Source organism: Typopeltis vanoorti, chromosome 9 (assembly GCF_054136105.1).
Source record: "Typopeltis vanoorti isolate ZY-2024b chromosome 9, IOZ_Tvanoo_1.0, whole genome shotgun sequence".
NCBI classification, from domain to species: domain Eukaryota; kingdom Metazoa; phylum Arthropoda; class Arachnida; order Uropygi; family Thelyphonidae; genus Typopeltis; species Typopeltis vanoorti.
This window is the reverse complement of record NC_143557.1, coordinates 15,510,195-15,528,137: the sequence shown is the minus strand read 5'-3', so window position 1 is coordinate 15,528,137 and position 17,943 is coordinate 15,510,195. Positions and strand designations below refer to the sequence as shown.

At 36.8% G+C, this 17,943-nt stretch overlaps 1 protein-coding gene across 1 annotated transcript in view; it reads left to right on the top strand.

The window, feature by feature from the left end:
* Tif-IA (RNA polymerase I-specific transcription initiation factor RRN3 homolog Tif-IA) overlaps positions 1–17,943 on the top strand; it is a 308,793-nt gene that overhangs the window by 9,322 nt on the left and 281,528 nt on the right. The window contains exon 2 of the mRNA XM_090397940.1: positions 5,349–5,507. Within this exon, the coding sequence (XP_090254066.1) occupies positions 5,406–5,507 (102 nt within the window). The 5' untranslated portion in view covers positions 5,349–5,405. The remainder of the gene's footprint in view (positions 1–5,348; positions 5,508–17,943) is intronic.

Here is a 17,943-nt window from a genome sequence, read left to right as displayed (position 1 = left end):
CGGGCATGCAGAACTACAATTTTCACTAGAAGAGTATTAAAAATGACTGATATGGGTTGCCAGAGTTAGTTGTGAGTGCTTTCTGTCAGTGAGATCAAGGTATGATAGATATTGTGTAGATAGTAAAGTAGAAATTATACATTCCCACCATACACCCACACAAACATATAATGGCACAGTTGCTAGGAACAGGAGGATTTTTATTATTATTATTATTGCATGACATTTCCAGGGAGTCCAAGGACTCATTGAGCGAGGGCACCCACTCCACAAATTTCTGTCTTCATCACTCAATCCAATTATAGCAAACCACATCATCTACACCAGTGGTCGCCAAAGTGGTCGATATCGACCCCCAGGGGTCTATAACATTGTTAGGGGGTCGATTGGGGATCGATAGAAAAATATAAGACATCATTGTATGGGTAATATTTAATTCGGTTAACTTGGATTACCTCCATCCTGAATGACAACGCAATTAAGAGTGAATCGTGGGAACAGTGACATGAATAGGACCGTAAGATGGAGCAAGGTCATGAAAATAGTTATGGAGGCCAATCAAGTAGGCCAAAATGACGTATTTACCAATAAATGGATGTCTGTGGTTTCTGCCTGGCCGGCGCGGCGCAGGCGAGATTGCAACACATGCGCGGTTGCTTATTTACTTGCACATATTCGATCCCAGTCTCATTTTTGCGCATCGACATACAAGTTAGCGTTAATGCTCTAAAATTCATCAACATACATATTATAATTCAATTGTTATTCATTCACTAACTAAACTTCTTTATGTTGAAGAGGTGAGCGGAGCTGGTAGTAATATTAATGATATTAATACCAGTATATTAATATCACTAGTAATACCAGTGATATTGCTAGTGATAGTAGTAGTAATATAATTATATATACTATATTATACATACAATAAATACTAACTATAAAACAATCTAAAAACTCACATAAGCGTCTTTTTTGCGTGTCATTTTATAATTACGTAATAGTAAAATAGAGGGGGTCGAGAAACTCTTGAAGGGGTTGACGGTCAAAGAAATTTGGCGACCCCTGATCTACACCAACACCATCTACTGCCTGCCATCACTATTAGTATTTTCAAAGAGAAACATCCATGCCCAGAGTAGGGTTTGAACCCGCGGCCTTTTCGTTGGAGAGCAGATACGCTAACCACTCAGCCAACCAGGCCGGGTGGTTAGTGTAGAATTATTTAGAATAATATTAGTATATTTTAGTAATTGAGAAAATGAATAATTCAAGTGTAATAAGGGAAAGTTTTGAATCTTCATTACAAAATGAAGAATTTTCGAAATATGTTAACTCGAATTATGTTATATAAAGCTTTAATGGTGAATTTAATGAAAATATTGAAGCATTTTTTTGAAGCTGCAGAAACAGTTAAGAAAATTGGTATTTGATCTGAAGAACAGATGCTATTAATGTTGAAGTCTGAACTGCAAGGTAAAGCTAAGCAAAATGCTTAGCTTTACCTTAAAATTCTGCAACCTTTAAAAGTATTGTGATTGAGGAATTTTCCAGAAGAAAGGAACTTGACCAAAATCTTTGAAAAGTTCACACACATATGCCAAAAGAATCCTTTTTCCAATTTTATGATCAGTTAAACAAAACTCTTATATGATTATAAATTGCTGAGTGGGATATTGAATTTTTCAATAATTCAGAAATGGACTAAAGCCTGAATTAAAAAAGATCCATTTGCAGATAGTGTTACTGCTGTTAAAAGAGCTCTTGAAGTTGCTCAAAGGGAAGAATCACTAATTCAGAGTTTGTGTCCGAACACAGCTAAATCTGTTAATGCAGTTGATGAATCAAACTCTTCCCTACCATGTAAAAGAAATTGCTGTAAATCCAGGATACTTCGTATACTAGTTCTGCTGACATGAGCTCTCAAATGCAGAAATTTCATGAATATTTTGAGAAGTTGAAGCATGAATTAGAAAAGAGAGTAGATGATAGTTATTTCAAAGACCCAGGATGAAATTTTAAAATCAGTTTCAGAATTTTGATTGTTACAGGTAGCTTTTTTGTGAAAAGGAAAATGTTAGTTCTTTTAATCAGAAAAGAATGCCACATATGAAGGAAAAAACTATCAAGTGTTTCAGATATGTGGAACTAGATCACATAAGAGGGTGGTCTGAAAAGTTCTCGGCTTCGACCATAGATGGCAACACTATCGGCATGTTTTTTTTTTTTCCCTAAGTTGGTACGGCTGTCATAAGCATCCATGTGAAATTGCTAGTAATTCTATCAAGTAGTTTGTTTTATACAGCTTTTTGAAGCAAAAGTGTTCTCTGTATCCTTTGAAATGGATAAAATTGAGTATTATGCAGTTATAAAATTCTTTGTAAAAGAAGGTTTAATGGCAAAAGAAGTTCATAAAAGTTTATGGGCACTCTTCTTCTTCATTTTAGACAATTAAGAAATGGGCTGCTGAGTTTAAACTTTGCCGTACCAGCCTTGAAGATGATCCACATGAAGGACATCCAGAAAGTGTAACACCAGAAATCATCGATCAAGTGCACAATATGGTATTGGATGACTGGCGAGTCAAATTGTATGAAATTGCTGAGACTATAGACATTTTAAAAGAACGTGTAGGATATATTTTGCATAAAGAACTGCAAATGAAAAAGCTTTGGGCAAGATGGGTGACGCGCTTGCATCACCCATCATGAAAATCTCTGAACAGTAGTGCTTGGAGCATTTTAACAAGAATAAAACTTATTTTGTGCATCAATTTATTATTGTGGATGAGACTTGGATTCACCATTACACACCAGAATCCAAACAGTGGACAGAAGCTGGTTATTCAGTGCCAAAGAAGACAGAGTTGGTTCCATCAGCAGGAAAGGTCATGGCATCAGTGTTTTGGGATGCTAAAGGCATTTTTTTTATTAATTATCTTGTAAAGGGTAAAACAATAACCAGGGAATATTATTCCGATCTTTTAACCAGACTAGATGAAAAAATTCATGAGAAAAGACCCGGTTTGCAGAAGAAAAAATCATCTTTCATCAGGACAGTGCCCCTGCCCACAAAGGTGTTTTGGCAATTAGAAAATTAAGGTATCTGCACTATGAATTGTTGGAACATCCACTTTATTCCCCAGATTTGGCTCCTTCTGACTTCTGTCTCTTCCCAAAACTAAAAATGCTGACTCGCTGGTCAACGTTTTTCTTCGAATCAAGAGGTGATTGTAGCTATAGAGGAGTATTTTGCAGATCCTACTGAGAACCACTAGAGGGATGGGATAATATTGCTGGAGCATCACTAGAATAAATGCATTAGTCTTAAGGGAGGTTATGTTGAAAAATAAAAATAATTTTGAAATTATAAATTCGTTTTTCATTGTTAGGCCAAGAACTTTTCAGACCACCCTTGTATCTATATATTGTTTTGTAGCCATGCCTAAGCCTTCAAAAGTCCAGGGCAGCACATATAAAGATTCTCACTCTTTGAATGTTGTGCAAAATCTTCCTAGAAGTGAAGAATTCTAAATCTTCGGTCTCAATCTTCTTATTAGTACTTAACAACTCTGGATTTAGCACATCCAGTACTACGTAAGTACTACAGAACTTTTAAATCTAGTGGATGTTCATAGTCAGTTGTCTTTGAACCTCTTTCCAACAACTCATCCTTCTGAAACAAGGAGACCCAATCTGTGCACATGCACAATAATCCGTATGTACTTGGATCAAAGCCTTACTTCTCCATGCCAGGGTTTTCCACAACATTGTTCTAATCTGCTGTGCTGCTTCACAATTTTAGCAAAATGTCTGAAATTTCAGGTTCCTATCCACCATTATCCCCAGATCTTTCATCTCTACTTTAAGATCCCCACAGATCTACTGTGCACCCCGTCATTGCTTCCCAGATTTTAAAACCTTAAACTTTGCTACATTAAACTGGTGTTCCCACACAACACTTAGCCTTTTCAATTCCTCTTGCAAGGCCACAATGTCCTGTTCATTCTACCTCTCATAGTTCTCTCCCAACTTTGCATGATCTGCAAACAATTGTATATCACCATTCAAACCCTTCCCAATGTCATTTTGCATACAAATTAAACAAGAGTGGGCTCCCAGAAATGATCCCTTGGGCACACTATTAGTGACTTTCCTCTTCTGGGATATTTCTCTCCCCGTATGCAACCTGCTGATACTTATCAAACAGCCAATCTCCAATTCAACACACTAATCTATCATCTAACTACATCTGTCCAATTTAATTACCAACTTGTCATGTGGCAATCTATTGAAGACCTTTGCAAAATCTAAATATATTACTGTGTATGCATCATCTTTGTCCATTGCATCTGTCACCTTGTTATAATAAGATTCATGCAATCATGAATAGGAGTAAGGGGGGGTGGTATGATTGAGACATGTATAGTCAGGGATTATCAGGTTGACATGGAAGAGATTTTACATAGAATGGGAGAGGGAGTAGAACAAAGATGCCATCTCTGGAAACTAAGGAGGGTGTGAGCAGAGGAGTGAGGAAAAGGTTCTTTGCATGGAGAGTGGAATGCATTGCATGAGTATGTTGTGAAATGTAGACACATTGAATCAGTTTAAAGCATGGTTGGATGAGTATTGTGTGCAATAGTTTGTACATCCCAGGTTGAGTTTCTTGCTCCATGGAGGTCAGATGTTAATAATGATAGTAGTAAGCAGTTACTAAAACACAATGTTCCATTAGCAAACCCTTGCTGTCCATCAAAGAGAATTTTGCTGCTGTCAACCCAGTTCTGAATTCTGGTCCTCACTAGGCTCTCTGCTTCAAATATACCATTAACTCATTGGAACCTTCCCTTTAAACATGAGATCTATTGCCTTGTGAACATCAAGTTTACTTAATTTTTCATACCTGCTTAGTAATCATCAGTTCTGCCTTACCACATTCAAGCTCTGTATAATATCATGTTTATGAAATGATGAAATAAAATTATGCTGATGAATTCTTTGTTAAATACTTCAGCTATATTTTCTGTCACAATCAGTAATCTATCATTCACTAATCAATTTTTGCTAACTTGTAAATAAAGGTTGTAAAAACCTATGTTACATTTAGTATGATATAGACCAGTATTTTTCTTAAACAGCTGGAGGCTGTGGTTCTTAGGGAGTACTATGTAAGGACTGCTTCATAAGACTGAAGAAGATAAGTTTTGTTTCAAGTTAGGTTATGAATGATCTCTGCCAATGCCTTGAGTGACAATAGAATTTGTAGATTTGTATCATATATGCATTTTTTATGTAACTTTAGTTATTAAATGTTAATGATTTATTTTCCTATTTATTCCCTCTTAATAGGTAATTTCAAGTTTGTAGGAAAATCTCCAGATATTGGAATAATGCAGAATAGTAAAGATGAACCATATAACTGAAATTATTAAGAGTATAGGTTTGGGAAATTGTAGTTTTGAACAGTACAAAATCCTTGTGGACATTCTTCTGTCCCCAGAAACAGAGGTATGGAAATTTTTGGTTTTACTTGGTTGTAAGCAGTGGTTGAGCTATAAAGGGCTTGTGCGAGCCCTTTTTTAAGTTTTTTTCAAATTTGCGAACTCCTTATTCTTCTTGTTTACTTTTTTTTCTCCCCCCTTTTTTTTTGAAACATACTGAGCAACCAACTCATACAGTAACCTAACAAAAATTAGTCTATTCGGCAATGTATGGATTATTTGGAATTATTGTTTCAACTCCTCTATAACAAATGTGCTCAATTTTGAAAATGAAATAAGCTATGTGCTATCTTTACCCATCTGCCTTCTGGTAGCCAATCCTATGGTAAAACCAGTAGCCAATCAAATCTTTTATAAAAGATTTCATTCTTATTATATTTTGATAGTTAAATGTTTTTCTTATGTAAGATAAATTAACACAGTTGATTGTGTGCAAATATTTCATGTTTAGATCATGAAATATTTGTTTAAAAATGATGGCCTTTAGAGGTTGATTGTCCTCATACTTTTTGATTGGAATTTATACACAAGCAGTATTAAAAGTTTTGGTGTGAAATAAGTTTTTTTAATTATTTATTTATTTATTTATTTTATTTGCTTTGCGAACCCTTTGTTAAAATTTCATAGCTCACCACTGGTTGTATGTAATCCTTTACTTAGGATGACTGGTAGATGAATTTCATTACCTTGTGAAACAGTACTGCCCTCTCCATTGTTGGCATTGTAAAGTCATTTACTTTTCTATATTTTACCTTATTCTACCTCTAAATAGCCTTCTTCCTAATCTACTGTTGTGCCTTTAAAATATTAATTCAGATCTATTTCCTCTTTGGATATTGGCAAAATTTATTTTATGCTGCACTAGCCTATATCCTATAACAGAAGAGAGACTCTTGTTCAGGGAAACAGTTCTAAATTCAAAAGGGATACACACAATAATTAATCTTACGCTAGTGCCGTGCAGATTCAGTTATCAGTAGTGACCTAAAGCTCACTTAAACAATAATATCTAATTTCTTCCTGCCAAAAGGTTCTGTTTCATAAGTGGTGGTTTGAATTCGTAATCAGGCATAAACTTAGGTATAAGGTACAAAACATGTTTATTGGAAAAACACAAAACATTTACAGTTAAGAAAATTCAAATACTCGATAGAACAAAACTCACTCTAAGCTAAGGTTCATGCTAATTCACAACAATGAAATTGACTGAACTAAATCTTTCAATTACGAAAAGATAAGATTAAGTGTAAGCATAACACTACTAGGATATAATTCCTTTCACAAGTTATTCACCAAACACGCATTGAACACTTTCATTAATACTCTATCAATAACTATCTTAATTCTAAATTTCATTAGTCAAGCCTAGCCATTCTCAATCAAAATACTGCCTATCAACAATTCTTCCTTCTTCCATGGGGTCTTAACTAATTCAATCAAATTCTCACTTACACGTTCTCTATTAGTGTCCTTAGTTTACAGTATACACAAATTTCTTATTCTTCTAAGCGATTTTTAACATAAAACTAAATTCTTTACATTACCGGATCCTTTCTGAATTCATGCCGATATCTCATGTAGATCTGGATTACCTTACTATATAGTTGTTGGCAATCTTTGCACCTAGCGATGCACTACGCTTTTCTTTGAATCATTACCGGACTGTCATGCTGTCTACCGCTCCACATGAAATTTTCTCCATTCTCCTCGATGGGACTTTATTAGATGGCTTGATTCTGCATTGGCCGTCGTAACACAATCAGCTTCGCTTAGAAATCCTCAAGCATTCTCAAGAATAGCCCTCGTCGTCCAACATCACTGTAGTCAACCCACTGTTCTCTCACGAATCCTCCAACAAAACTCCTAAAACTGGAATCCAGGAACCGAAGATGACCCCTGTTATATGGCGTACGTAGTCTTTTATTCACCCTTTTGGGTGCCCTCTATTCAATTTGTTTTTTACCCACGAACCCCATCGTTCATTCCCCTTGGGTGATCCTACACTCTCCCTAATCTGTTAGGTTACCTTATTCCAGATAGTCCTTCTGACCTCACTTTCTGCATAGGTACTGCCTCCATCACTATGCTTGACTTGTACAGATTATACATTATTATTCCAGATTACTAATTATCTTTCTGGAAATTTCTTAATTTACTAGACAGCTTAATGGGATTTACAAATAACTTAACAATTCCCTTATATAATTGTTACTATTCTGACTCAACATTCTCTGCTTCTCATTTCAGTTATACATCATCAAATTCCTGACATGTACCCTCAAGGGGTGTACAGGATATGATAGTACTACATGAAAAATTTACATCATTAATAACTTCCTATCTACAATTTTCCTCCAAATCAGTCTATTACTTGTCAAGACTCCAATATTATCATTATCAGATCTTATATTTCTATCGTCTAAGGCATATCGTACTGTATCAATCCACCTAGAACACTTCTTTTGCTAATTTTTCCTCGCCCATTCTGTTTAAGTGACCATACCACCTGAGATTAGCTCTGTTAACTCACTCCTGGATGCAGACAATGTCGAGTTCTTTCCTAATATCCTCATTTTTAATATGATATTGCCATTCAGGCCATCAGTTCACGCCTCTAATCTTTCTCAGGACTCTCATATCTACGGTCTCTAGTCTTTGGTCAAGTGTTTTACTTCTGACCCAGCTCTCAGATCGATAAGTTAAAACTGGTTTGTACACTGTCTTGAATACAGCTAATTTAGTGTTCTGACTAATTTCTCTCTTATTCCATATGAATTTATTCAATTGACTTCCTACCATACCAGCTTTGTTGAGTCTGTTGTCTATTTCCATATTTAATTTACCATCTTCATTAAAAATCATGCCTAAGTAGCTGAAATGTTTTACTTGTTCCACAGGTTCCCTGTTCACAACACAGTTGACATTTTCAACAATTCTACCTATTTTCATTGTCTTTGTCTTTTTAATTCTGACCTTCATACCATATCTATTACAACAGTTATTCAATTTAGTCAGGGAATCTTGTAAACTTGTAGCGAATTTATTCAGAAGTATAACATCGTCCACATAAAGCAAAGAGCTGAGATTAACATCTCCAATTCTGATATCATGTTTAATACCACTTTCCTTCATAATGTGATCCATATAGATAATGAATAACAGGGGGGGATAATGTACATCCTTGTCTCACACCAGATTTAACATTAAACAATCTTCCTGTTCATCCTTCGATATTTTCTCCCTGGTGCAGGACACCAGAGTGTACAGAGGATTTGAAATTGGAAGTGATCACTATTTAATCTTGAGCAGGATAAAATTGAATTTCATATTGAAAAGAATAACATGTAAGAAAGTTTTAAAGCGAATAAAAGTTGAGCAGCTCTCAGATATGAACTGTAGACTAAAATACACAAAGATTATTGAAGAAAAAATGAGAGTTCGAGAACAGCAACCAAACCCTGGAGATGCAGTGGCAAACTCTGAAGAAAACATCGACTGATTATGCCAGAGAGGCATGTGGTGAGGTTGTCTGCAAGGATAAAAAAATGAGAACCCCCTGGTGGACACAGGAAGTTAAAGAGGCAGTTAAAGAAAAGAAGAAAGCATATCAAAAGTTCCTGTCAAATAAGTCACCTTGTGCTCTTAGAGAATATAGAGACAAATGCAAAAATGCTAAACACTGTGTAAAACTAGCTAAACAAAAGTCATGGGAGGACTTTGGCAAGAATATAGAAAATAAATATCAAGGTGGTAAGATATTCTGGAGGTTGTTGAAGAAGCTTAAAAATGGAGGAAAGAGTGCTGTAAAAGGAGTTAGAGATGATAAAGGTGACATGAAAACAGGAGAAAAAAGAAATCCTTGAAGTATGGAGTAATTACTTTGAAAAACTGCTAAATGAAACAAGCAGTGATGACAGCACAGTGGTCAAAAACACTGACCAGACATGCAGGCAGGAATACATATCCATACTTGAAGTAGAAAAATTCCATATTCCATATGAAGGTCAGCAATAAAAAGACAAAGACGATGAAAATAGGCAGAATCATTGAAAATGTCAACTGTGTTGTGAATGGAGAACCTGTGGAACAAGTAAAACATTTCAGCTACTTAGGCACAATTTTTACTGAAGATGGTAAACTAAATATAGAAATAGACAACAGAATCAGCAAAGCTGGTATCGTGGGAAGTCAATTGAATAAATTCATATGGAATAAGAAAGAAATTAGTCGGAACACTAAATTAGCTGTATACAAGACAGTGTTCAAACCAATTTTAACTTATGGATCTGAGAGCTGGGTCAGAAGTAAAACACTTTACCAAAGACTAGAGACCGCAGATATGAGAGTCCTGAGAAAGATTATAGGCGTGAACAGATGGCATCAATGGCAATATCATATTAAAAACGAGGATATTAGGAAAGAACTTGACATTGTCAGCATCCAGGAATGCGTTAGCAGAGCTAATCTCAGGTGGTATGGTCACTTAAACAGAATGGGCGAGGAAAGATTAGCAAAGCAAGTGTTCTCGACCAGGTTGGCAGCAAAACGACCCAGAGGAAGACCAAGATATAGGTGGAGTGATACGGTACAAAGTGCCTTAGACGATAGAAATATAAGATCTGATAATGTTGGAGTCTTGACAAGTAACAGACTGATTTGGAGGAAAATTGTAGATAGGAAGTTAGTAATGATAGTTTTTTTCATGTAGTACTATCATATCCTGTAAACCCTTTTGAGGGTACATGGCAGGAATTTGATGATGATGACTTACAACTCAATATAGACTAAATATTGCTTGATATAATGCCCCCTTTGACACCATATAACTGCAGTGTATTGAATAGCTTCTCTCTTGGCACCTTGTCATATGCCTCTTCCAGATCGACAAAACTTAAATACTGATCTTTGTTATATTCCCATGCTTTCTGGACTATTTGTCGTAAAGTGATTCTGATCCTGACAGCCTCTATTTGGCCTGAATCCAGTTTTTTTCTTCACTAAGCTTTTCTTTCACAATTCTTCTCAACTGTTTCTCAAGAATACTTGCATAGATCTTGCCAGGAACACTCAGTAGGGAAATACCTCTGTAATTCTCACAATCAGTTTCATTTCCCTTTTTTATATATGGGTACTACGAAAGCTCTACTCCAGTCATCGGGAATTCGTCACTCTGTCCAGGCTTTCTGAACTATGCAGTGCAGCCACCGTAAGACTTTTATACCACCATATTTCAGCATTTCTGGTCAAATATCATCCACTCCTGCTAGCTTTCCACATTTCAAGCCTTTGATGGCTTTTACATACAGTCATACAGTCAGGAATACATATGGATATGTATTCCTGACTGTATGCCTGTTCAGTGTTTTTTACCACTGTGCTATCACTGCTTGTTTCATTTAGCAATTTTTCGAAGTAATTACTCCATACTTCGAGGATATCTTTTTCCTCCGTGTTCATGTAACCTTTATCATCTCTAACTTCTTTTACAGCACTCTTTCTCCATTTCTAAGCTTCTTTAACAACCTCCAGAATATCTTACCACCTTCTTGATATTTATTTTCTATGTTCTTGCCAAAGTCCTCCCATGACTTTTGTTTAGCTAGTTTTACACAATGTTTCGCTTTCTTGCATTTGTCTCTATATTCTCTAAGAGTACAAGCTGACTTATTTGCCAGGAATTTTTGATAAGATTTCTTCTTTTCTTTCACTGCCTCTTTAACTTCTTGTGTCCACCATGCAGTTTTGATTTTTCTATCCTTGCAGACAACCTCACCACATGCCTCTCTGGCTGAATCAATCGGGGTTTTCTTCAAGGCTTGCCACTGAATCTCCAAGGATTGGTTCCTATTCTCAAACTTTCATTTTTTCTTCAGTAATCTTTGTGTATGTTAGTCTACAGTTCACATCTGAGAGCTGCTACTTTTATTTGCTTTAAAACTGTCTTACATGTTATTCTTTTCAATATGAAATTCAATTTTATCCTGCTCAAGACTAAATAGTGATCGCTTCAAATTTCAAATCTTCTCTATAGTCTCTTGTCGTGCACCAGGGAGAAAACATCACTATCAACAATAACATAGTCAATGAGACTTTCCTTATTCCTTGCCTGTTCTTTCCATGTGAATTTGTGCACATTTTTATGTTGGAACATGGTGTTAGTTATAACCAGTCCATGTCTTGAGCAGAAATTCAACAGGTATTTACCATTATTATTAGGCTCTTTTCTCCAAATTTTCCCAAAATATTTTTGCATGTCTGACATTCATTTCCTACTCTGCTATTCAGATCCCCAACAAGGACCAACTTTTCCTTTTTCATTGTGTCAGTTGCTTTTTCTAAAGCATCAAAAAATTCCTCCACTTCTACCTTAGTAGAACCTTCTGTGGGACCATAGGCACAAATAAGTCTCATTGTTCAGTTCCCCATTCTGATATTTGCCCACATCACTCTACTTGAGACTGCCTGGCATTCAAGAAGATTAGCCTCGTATTTTGTATTGAATACTATGGCCACTCCTTCTTTTCCTTGATTGTCATTGCCTGAATATAACATTTTGTATTTATTGCTCAGAAAGATCTCACCAGTTTTCATCTTTTTTGTTTCAGTAACTTCTATTATGTCGATCTGGTACTTATCTAATTCCTTGACTAGCTCCATTTCTTTGCCATTGAAGCTTCTTATGTTGATAGTACCGATCTTTAACTCTGATGTTGAGTTGACGTGTGTTTTCAGATTTGTTCCAGTAACTGACCTTTCGCTGTTCACCCTGGTTCCCTGGCAAAAACAACAGGGGCCTTGTTTAACTGGGTAACATGCCAGCCGGCATGAAATTTTGTCATGTTCTACCATCATGATCTTTGTATATGTTATTTTCGTTTATCCAATAAGAATTCAGTTTGGTCGGCTAAATCCCAAATTGTCAGCCCATCCTCGTTCGTTCAGTATCCAGGTAGATACCCAACAGGGTGCACCACGAGAAGGTCTGGATTGGACATTAGGTCAGAAGCCCCGGTCGGTTCTCCGCATTCCTTTAAAGACTATGTGGAGGTCTCCTCGCAGTTATACAGCTTTGATCACTAAGCACCCCTTTTCAGTTATACAGGAATAAATTTCAATATATGGCACATATACACTACACATTATCATATAACATAAAGAAATTTTTCATAATTATTAGCTGATGTGCAGGTATCTCCGTAATTAGTAATATTTATCATGTTAAATCCTGAATAAAGAATTAACTTATAAAGTTCTCTATTCAGGATCTAACAAAAAAAGTCTCCCCATTTCAAGAAAAGAAAAATTTTTTTTCTGTTCTCTCAGAGAAACACTTTTTCTTTTTACTCCTTCCTCAGTTCTCTGGGGATGACTCTTCTGTTTAGCCTGAGCCTTAGAGCCAACTCAGAGTTCATGTCTAGATTAACAACAAAACAAACTTTTCACCCCCCATCTGATAGATAGGGGGATGAAATCTCTAGAGTATCTTTGTTTGCTTCCCACTCATCTCTGATTGTACTCTTTTCTTCTGATTGTATCCCTTCTCTCTTTTCTTCAATTAAGTTAGGACTTCATGAGATTTCCAATGTGGAAACCTCATTCATTTCAGAGCTGATGTGGTTGGTTAGCTCTGCATCTTCCCCAGTCGGTTTATGCCCTCTCTTTCTCTGGATTCTCTGACGCTCATGGACACTTCCTTTACCCTGAACTAATAATCCCTTTCCAGCTTCTGTATCTCTATTCTTCCCTTGAAAGCAGACTTCCCTTTTTGAGTAATCACAGGAGAAATTGTATTTCGATAAGAAGTCATTCCCCAAGATTAATCTTAAATGAGGAAGTGAGTTTCTAGGCAAAATTATAGAATTGTGCCACACGTGCATATTAAATTTTGGCAAGTTCACTCTTAGTCTCACTGACCTCGTAGCCTGGGTAAAAGTGGAAGATATTCCCAAAAGTTTAATGGGCCTTCTTAAATGTTTAATCCTACCCTTTACATATGGCTCTATCTCTCTGAAATGGTTCTCGGAGATTATTGAAAGCTTTTAACCTGTGTCAATCAACCCCTTGAAGTTTTTTCAATCCTTCCTTCAACAGTTAGTTCAGTGCCTTGTTTCTGATTTCTCTTTTTCTTGCTTGCTACAAACATGTGACTTGGCCTCTGAATGGGAATTTCCCTTTGAATAGCCTTGTCTATCGAAGCAGTTATGGGCAAGATGTCCTAACTTGTTGCAGCTATAGCATCTTGGACCCTCTCTGTTGTAGCCCCTAGCATTATCTCTGTCCGAGGACAAAGGAGAGTTGCTACAGCATTTGGCGGACAGCTCCATCATTTTATGCATCATGGAATCTATCTTATCAAGCAGAGATCTCTTCATCTCTAACTCCTTGTGAACTATATCATTGATTCTCTGATCTTGTAATGAGGACTTCTCACGGGAAGTCCTCATTACAAGATCAGAGAATCATAGAGGTTGTTGTCAATTGACTGAGCACAGAATCTAGACGTTCCATGATAGGCTGCTGCAGTTTCTCCACTTCCTGCTTTATCAATAAGCGAACCTTGATAAAATTTTGACTGTTATCAGCAATTTGGTGAACTGTCTCAGGTCTAGTTTCTTCGCTTCCTTTCTGTCCTTTCTGATTTTCTTTCCTTTCTGGATGTTTCTTTTCAGTGCCCTGATCTTTAATGCTGTCTCTTTCTTCTTTGATCACATTGACAGACCCAAGAACGCCTGCAGGACAAATGTCTCAGAGTTGCTCCCTCTGTTTTACTGCATTATAACATTCCTCTAAGTTTGATATATCCTTTCCGTATGCTGCCTCCTTAAGTTCTTGTTTCCATCCTGCCTTAAAGTGCTGGAAGATGGCCCAGTTTACCGAAACACTTAGTGGATTGGCAAGATCCAACAAAGTGTGTATCCACTTATCTGTTATGGTAATCGGACACACTTTCTTTGTCCTTCTGTACCATTCTTTGGAGCTTCGACAGATTCGGTCCCACATCCCTTACCCTTGAGAACTGTGAAATAAGGACTTCTTAAAATTTTACATAACTCCGGGTTTCTTTCAGAACCGGTGATGAGTGAAAATAGGTTTTAGTCTTTCCAACTAGCTTGCTGCGTAGCAGAATGAGTAGTTGGAATTCACTCCACCGACCAATCCTTCTCAATTCCTCAATGTACTCGAAGAATGAAACCATGTCATCAGATTCATCACCCGAAAACTGAGGGAATACCTGTTGGGGATTAATTGTTCTAAAAACTGAGTCATCTAACTCTGAGCTTGTAGGTAGTTACATACCTGCATTCATCTTACAAATTCAACACAACATATTTTTCCTCAAAATTCTAATTAATCCAGTAAATGCCTGATTGCCTGATACAATATCAAAAACCAACTTATAGTGATTAAGGATGTGTCAACTTTAAATTCTATGGCCCTAATCACATCCTACGGCTGCGCCATTGTTACGTCGTTATTTTCTCTATATTTTACCTTATTCCCTCTAAATAGCCCTCTTTCTAATCTACTGTTGTGCCTTTAAAATATTAATTCAGATCTACAGGGTGTTCGGGATAAATTTGACAGTTTCGTAAGGAAAAAGAAAATCTTCTTTGTATCTATTAAATTTAATGAATTGACAAAAAAACATTACAGGCAGAGTTAATTACAATACTATCAACAAGATTTACTCAAAATAACCACCATTAGCATCGATCACAGCTTCAATTCTGCTTCGGAACCTCGAACAAGCTGATGCTACAGTCTCCCTGGGAAGGGCCGCAAAAACTGTTTTAATTTTATCCATTAACTGGGCTTTTGTATTACTGGAAGTGCGATTGGTGTCTTTTTCAACTGCGCCCCATACAAAATAATCCATGGGGTTAAGGTCTGGGGAGTTTGGAGGCCAAACATTTGGACTGGTGAAGTCGTAGAAATTTTCAGACAACCATTTTTGACTTTTCCCAGAGGTGTGGCAAGGGGCCGAATCCTGCTGCCATACATACGGCCTACCATTGGCTACCCTTGTTATCCAGGGCTTGACTACAGTTAGCAACTCCACGAACAAAGCCCGAATTCCAATGCCAGGGTTCTTCAACACCTGTTCCTGCAGATTTGCGAGGAATTCTGCTGTACGAACGCAATCAGATCGTCTGCTAGGGATCTTTCTTCTTGCTACATCCTCGTAGTCACCATTGCAAGTCTCTAGTTCATGCCTGATTGTTTTTACTGTATTCAGGGAGCATTGGGCAGCAGTCGTAATATCCTTATTTTGATGGCGGGCACGAATCATCATGATACAAGTTATTCTCTTCCATGATTCAGGTGGGTTCCAGCTATCCATCCTTTCTGACATCTTGTATATGAATGAAGAAGGGTCCAAACTTTTAAATGAAGAGAAGTGTGTGTTAATACATGTAACTTACGGAAAAATATAATTAATTATAAATATGTCAAATTTATCCCGAACACCCTGTATTTCCTCTTCGGATATTGGCAAATATTTTATGCTGCGCCAACCAATATCCTATAACAGAAGAGACTCTTGTTCGGGGAAACAATTCTAAATTCAAAAGGGATACACACAATAATTAATCTTACGCTAGCGCTGTGCATATTCAGTTAGCAGTCGTGACCTAAATCTCACTTAAACAATAATATCTAATTCCTTCCAGCCAAAAGGTTGTATATCATAAGTGGTGGTTTGAATTCGTAATCAGGCATAAACTCATGTATAAGGTACAAAACATGTTTATTGGAAAAACATAAAACATTTACAGTTAAAAAAATTCAAATACTCAATAGAACAAAACTCACTCTAAGTTAAGGTTCATGCTAATTCACAATAATGAAATTGAGTAAGCTAAATCCTTCAATTAAGAAAAGATAAGATTAAGTGTAAGCATAACACTACTAGGATATAATTCCTTTCACAAGTATTCACAGAACACGCATTGAACACTTTCATTAATACTCTATCAATAACTATCTTAATTCTAAATTTCATTAGTCAAGCCTAGCCATTCTCAATCAAAATACTGCCTATCAACAATTCTTCCTTCTTCCATGGGGTCTTAACTAATTCAATCAAATTCTCACTTACACGTTCTCTATTAGTGTCCTTAGTTTACAGTATACACAAATTTCTTATTTTTCTAAGCGATTTTTAACATAGAATGAAATTCTTTACATTACTGGATCCTTTCTGATTTCATGCCGCCATCTCATGTAGGCCTGGATTATGTATAGTTACTGGCCGTCTTTGCACCTGGCAATGCACTAAGCTTTTCTTTGAATCATTTCCAGACTGTGGCATTCAGTCTACCGCTCCGCAGGAAATTTTCTCAGTTCGCCTCGATGGGACTTAATTCGAAGGCTCGATTCTGCATCAGCAGTCGTAACACGATCAGCTTCGCTTGGAAATCCTCAAGCGTTCTCAAGAATAGCCCTCGTTGTCCGACATCACTGTAGTCGACCCATTGCTCTCTCACAAATCCCCCGATAAAACTGGAATCCTGGAACCGAAGGAGGAAAAGGCCCTGTAATATGGTGCACATTGTCTTTTATTCACCCTTTCGGGCACCCTCTATTCGATGTGTTTTTTACCCACGAACCCCATCGTTCATGCCCCTTGGGTGATCCTACGCTCTCTCCCTAATCTGTTAGGTTACCCTATTCCAGGTAGTCGTTCTGACGTCACTTTCTGTGTAGGTACAGCCTCCATAACTATGCTCGACTCGTACAGATTATACACGATTATTCCGGATTACTACTTATTATCTTTCTGAAATTTCATAATGTACTAGACAGCTTAATGGGATTTACAAATAACTTAACAATTCCCTTACATAATTCTTACTATTCTGACAGAAAATCTTTTTTCTTCTCATTTCAGTTATATAGGAATAAATTTCAATGTATGGCACATATGGATCAATCAAATCAAAAAAATCATAACAAGACAACAGAAATCCAACCAAACAACCCACCAACACAAATTCTTACCAAAGATAAATCCTCCACTTAAACATCCGTGGTTTAAATAGCGATATAAATGTTGTGCATTACCACCTACAGTCATCTAAACCAGAACTACTATTCCTTTCAGAATCCCATCTGGCAACCTCAACAGCCCAAACTTTCTGTTTGGGCAGTTTATTCAATTCCCGTCCATGACGTGAGGAACCTTTATTCTGGTCTCTTTCAATTAAAGGTAAGTCAGCCAGTCTCATATGGAGCTAGAGTTTTTTCACCTGGAAATTCAGGTTTTTCGTCCCTCAGAATGGGCAAACTGGCCCCATGAACACTCACGGAGCTACAGTAATGAATACTTATAGCAATATGGAAGAAAAAGGCTTCTCACCACATTATCCTTACACCCATAGTAAACCTCCTGGACAGAGGTGACATATGATGATGGCATAAGTATCACTGAAACAACAATA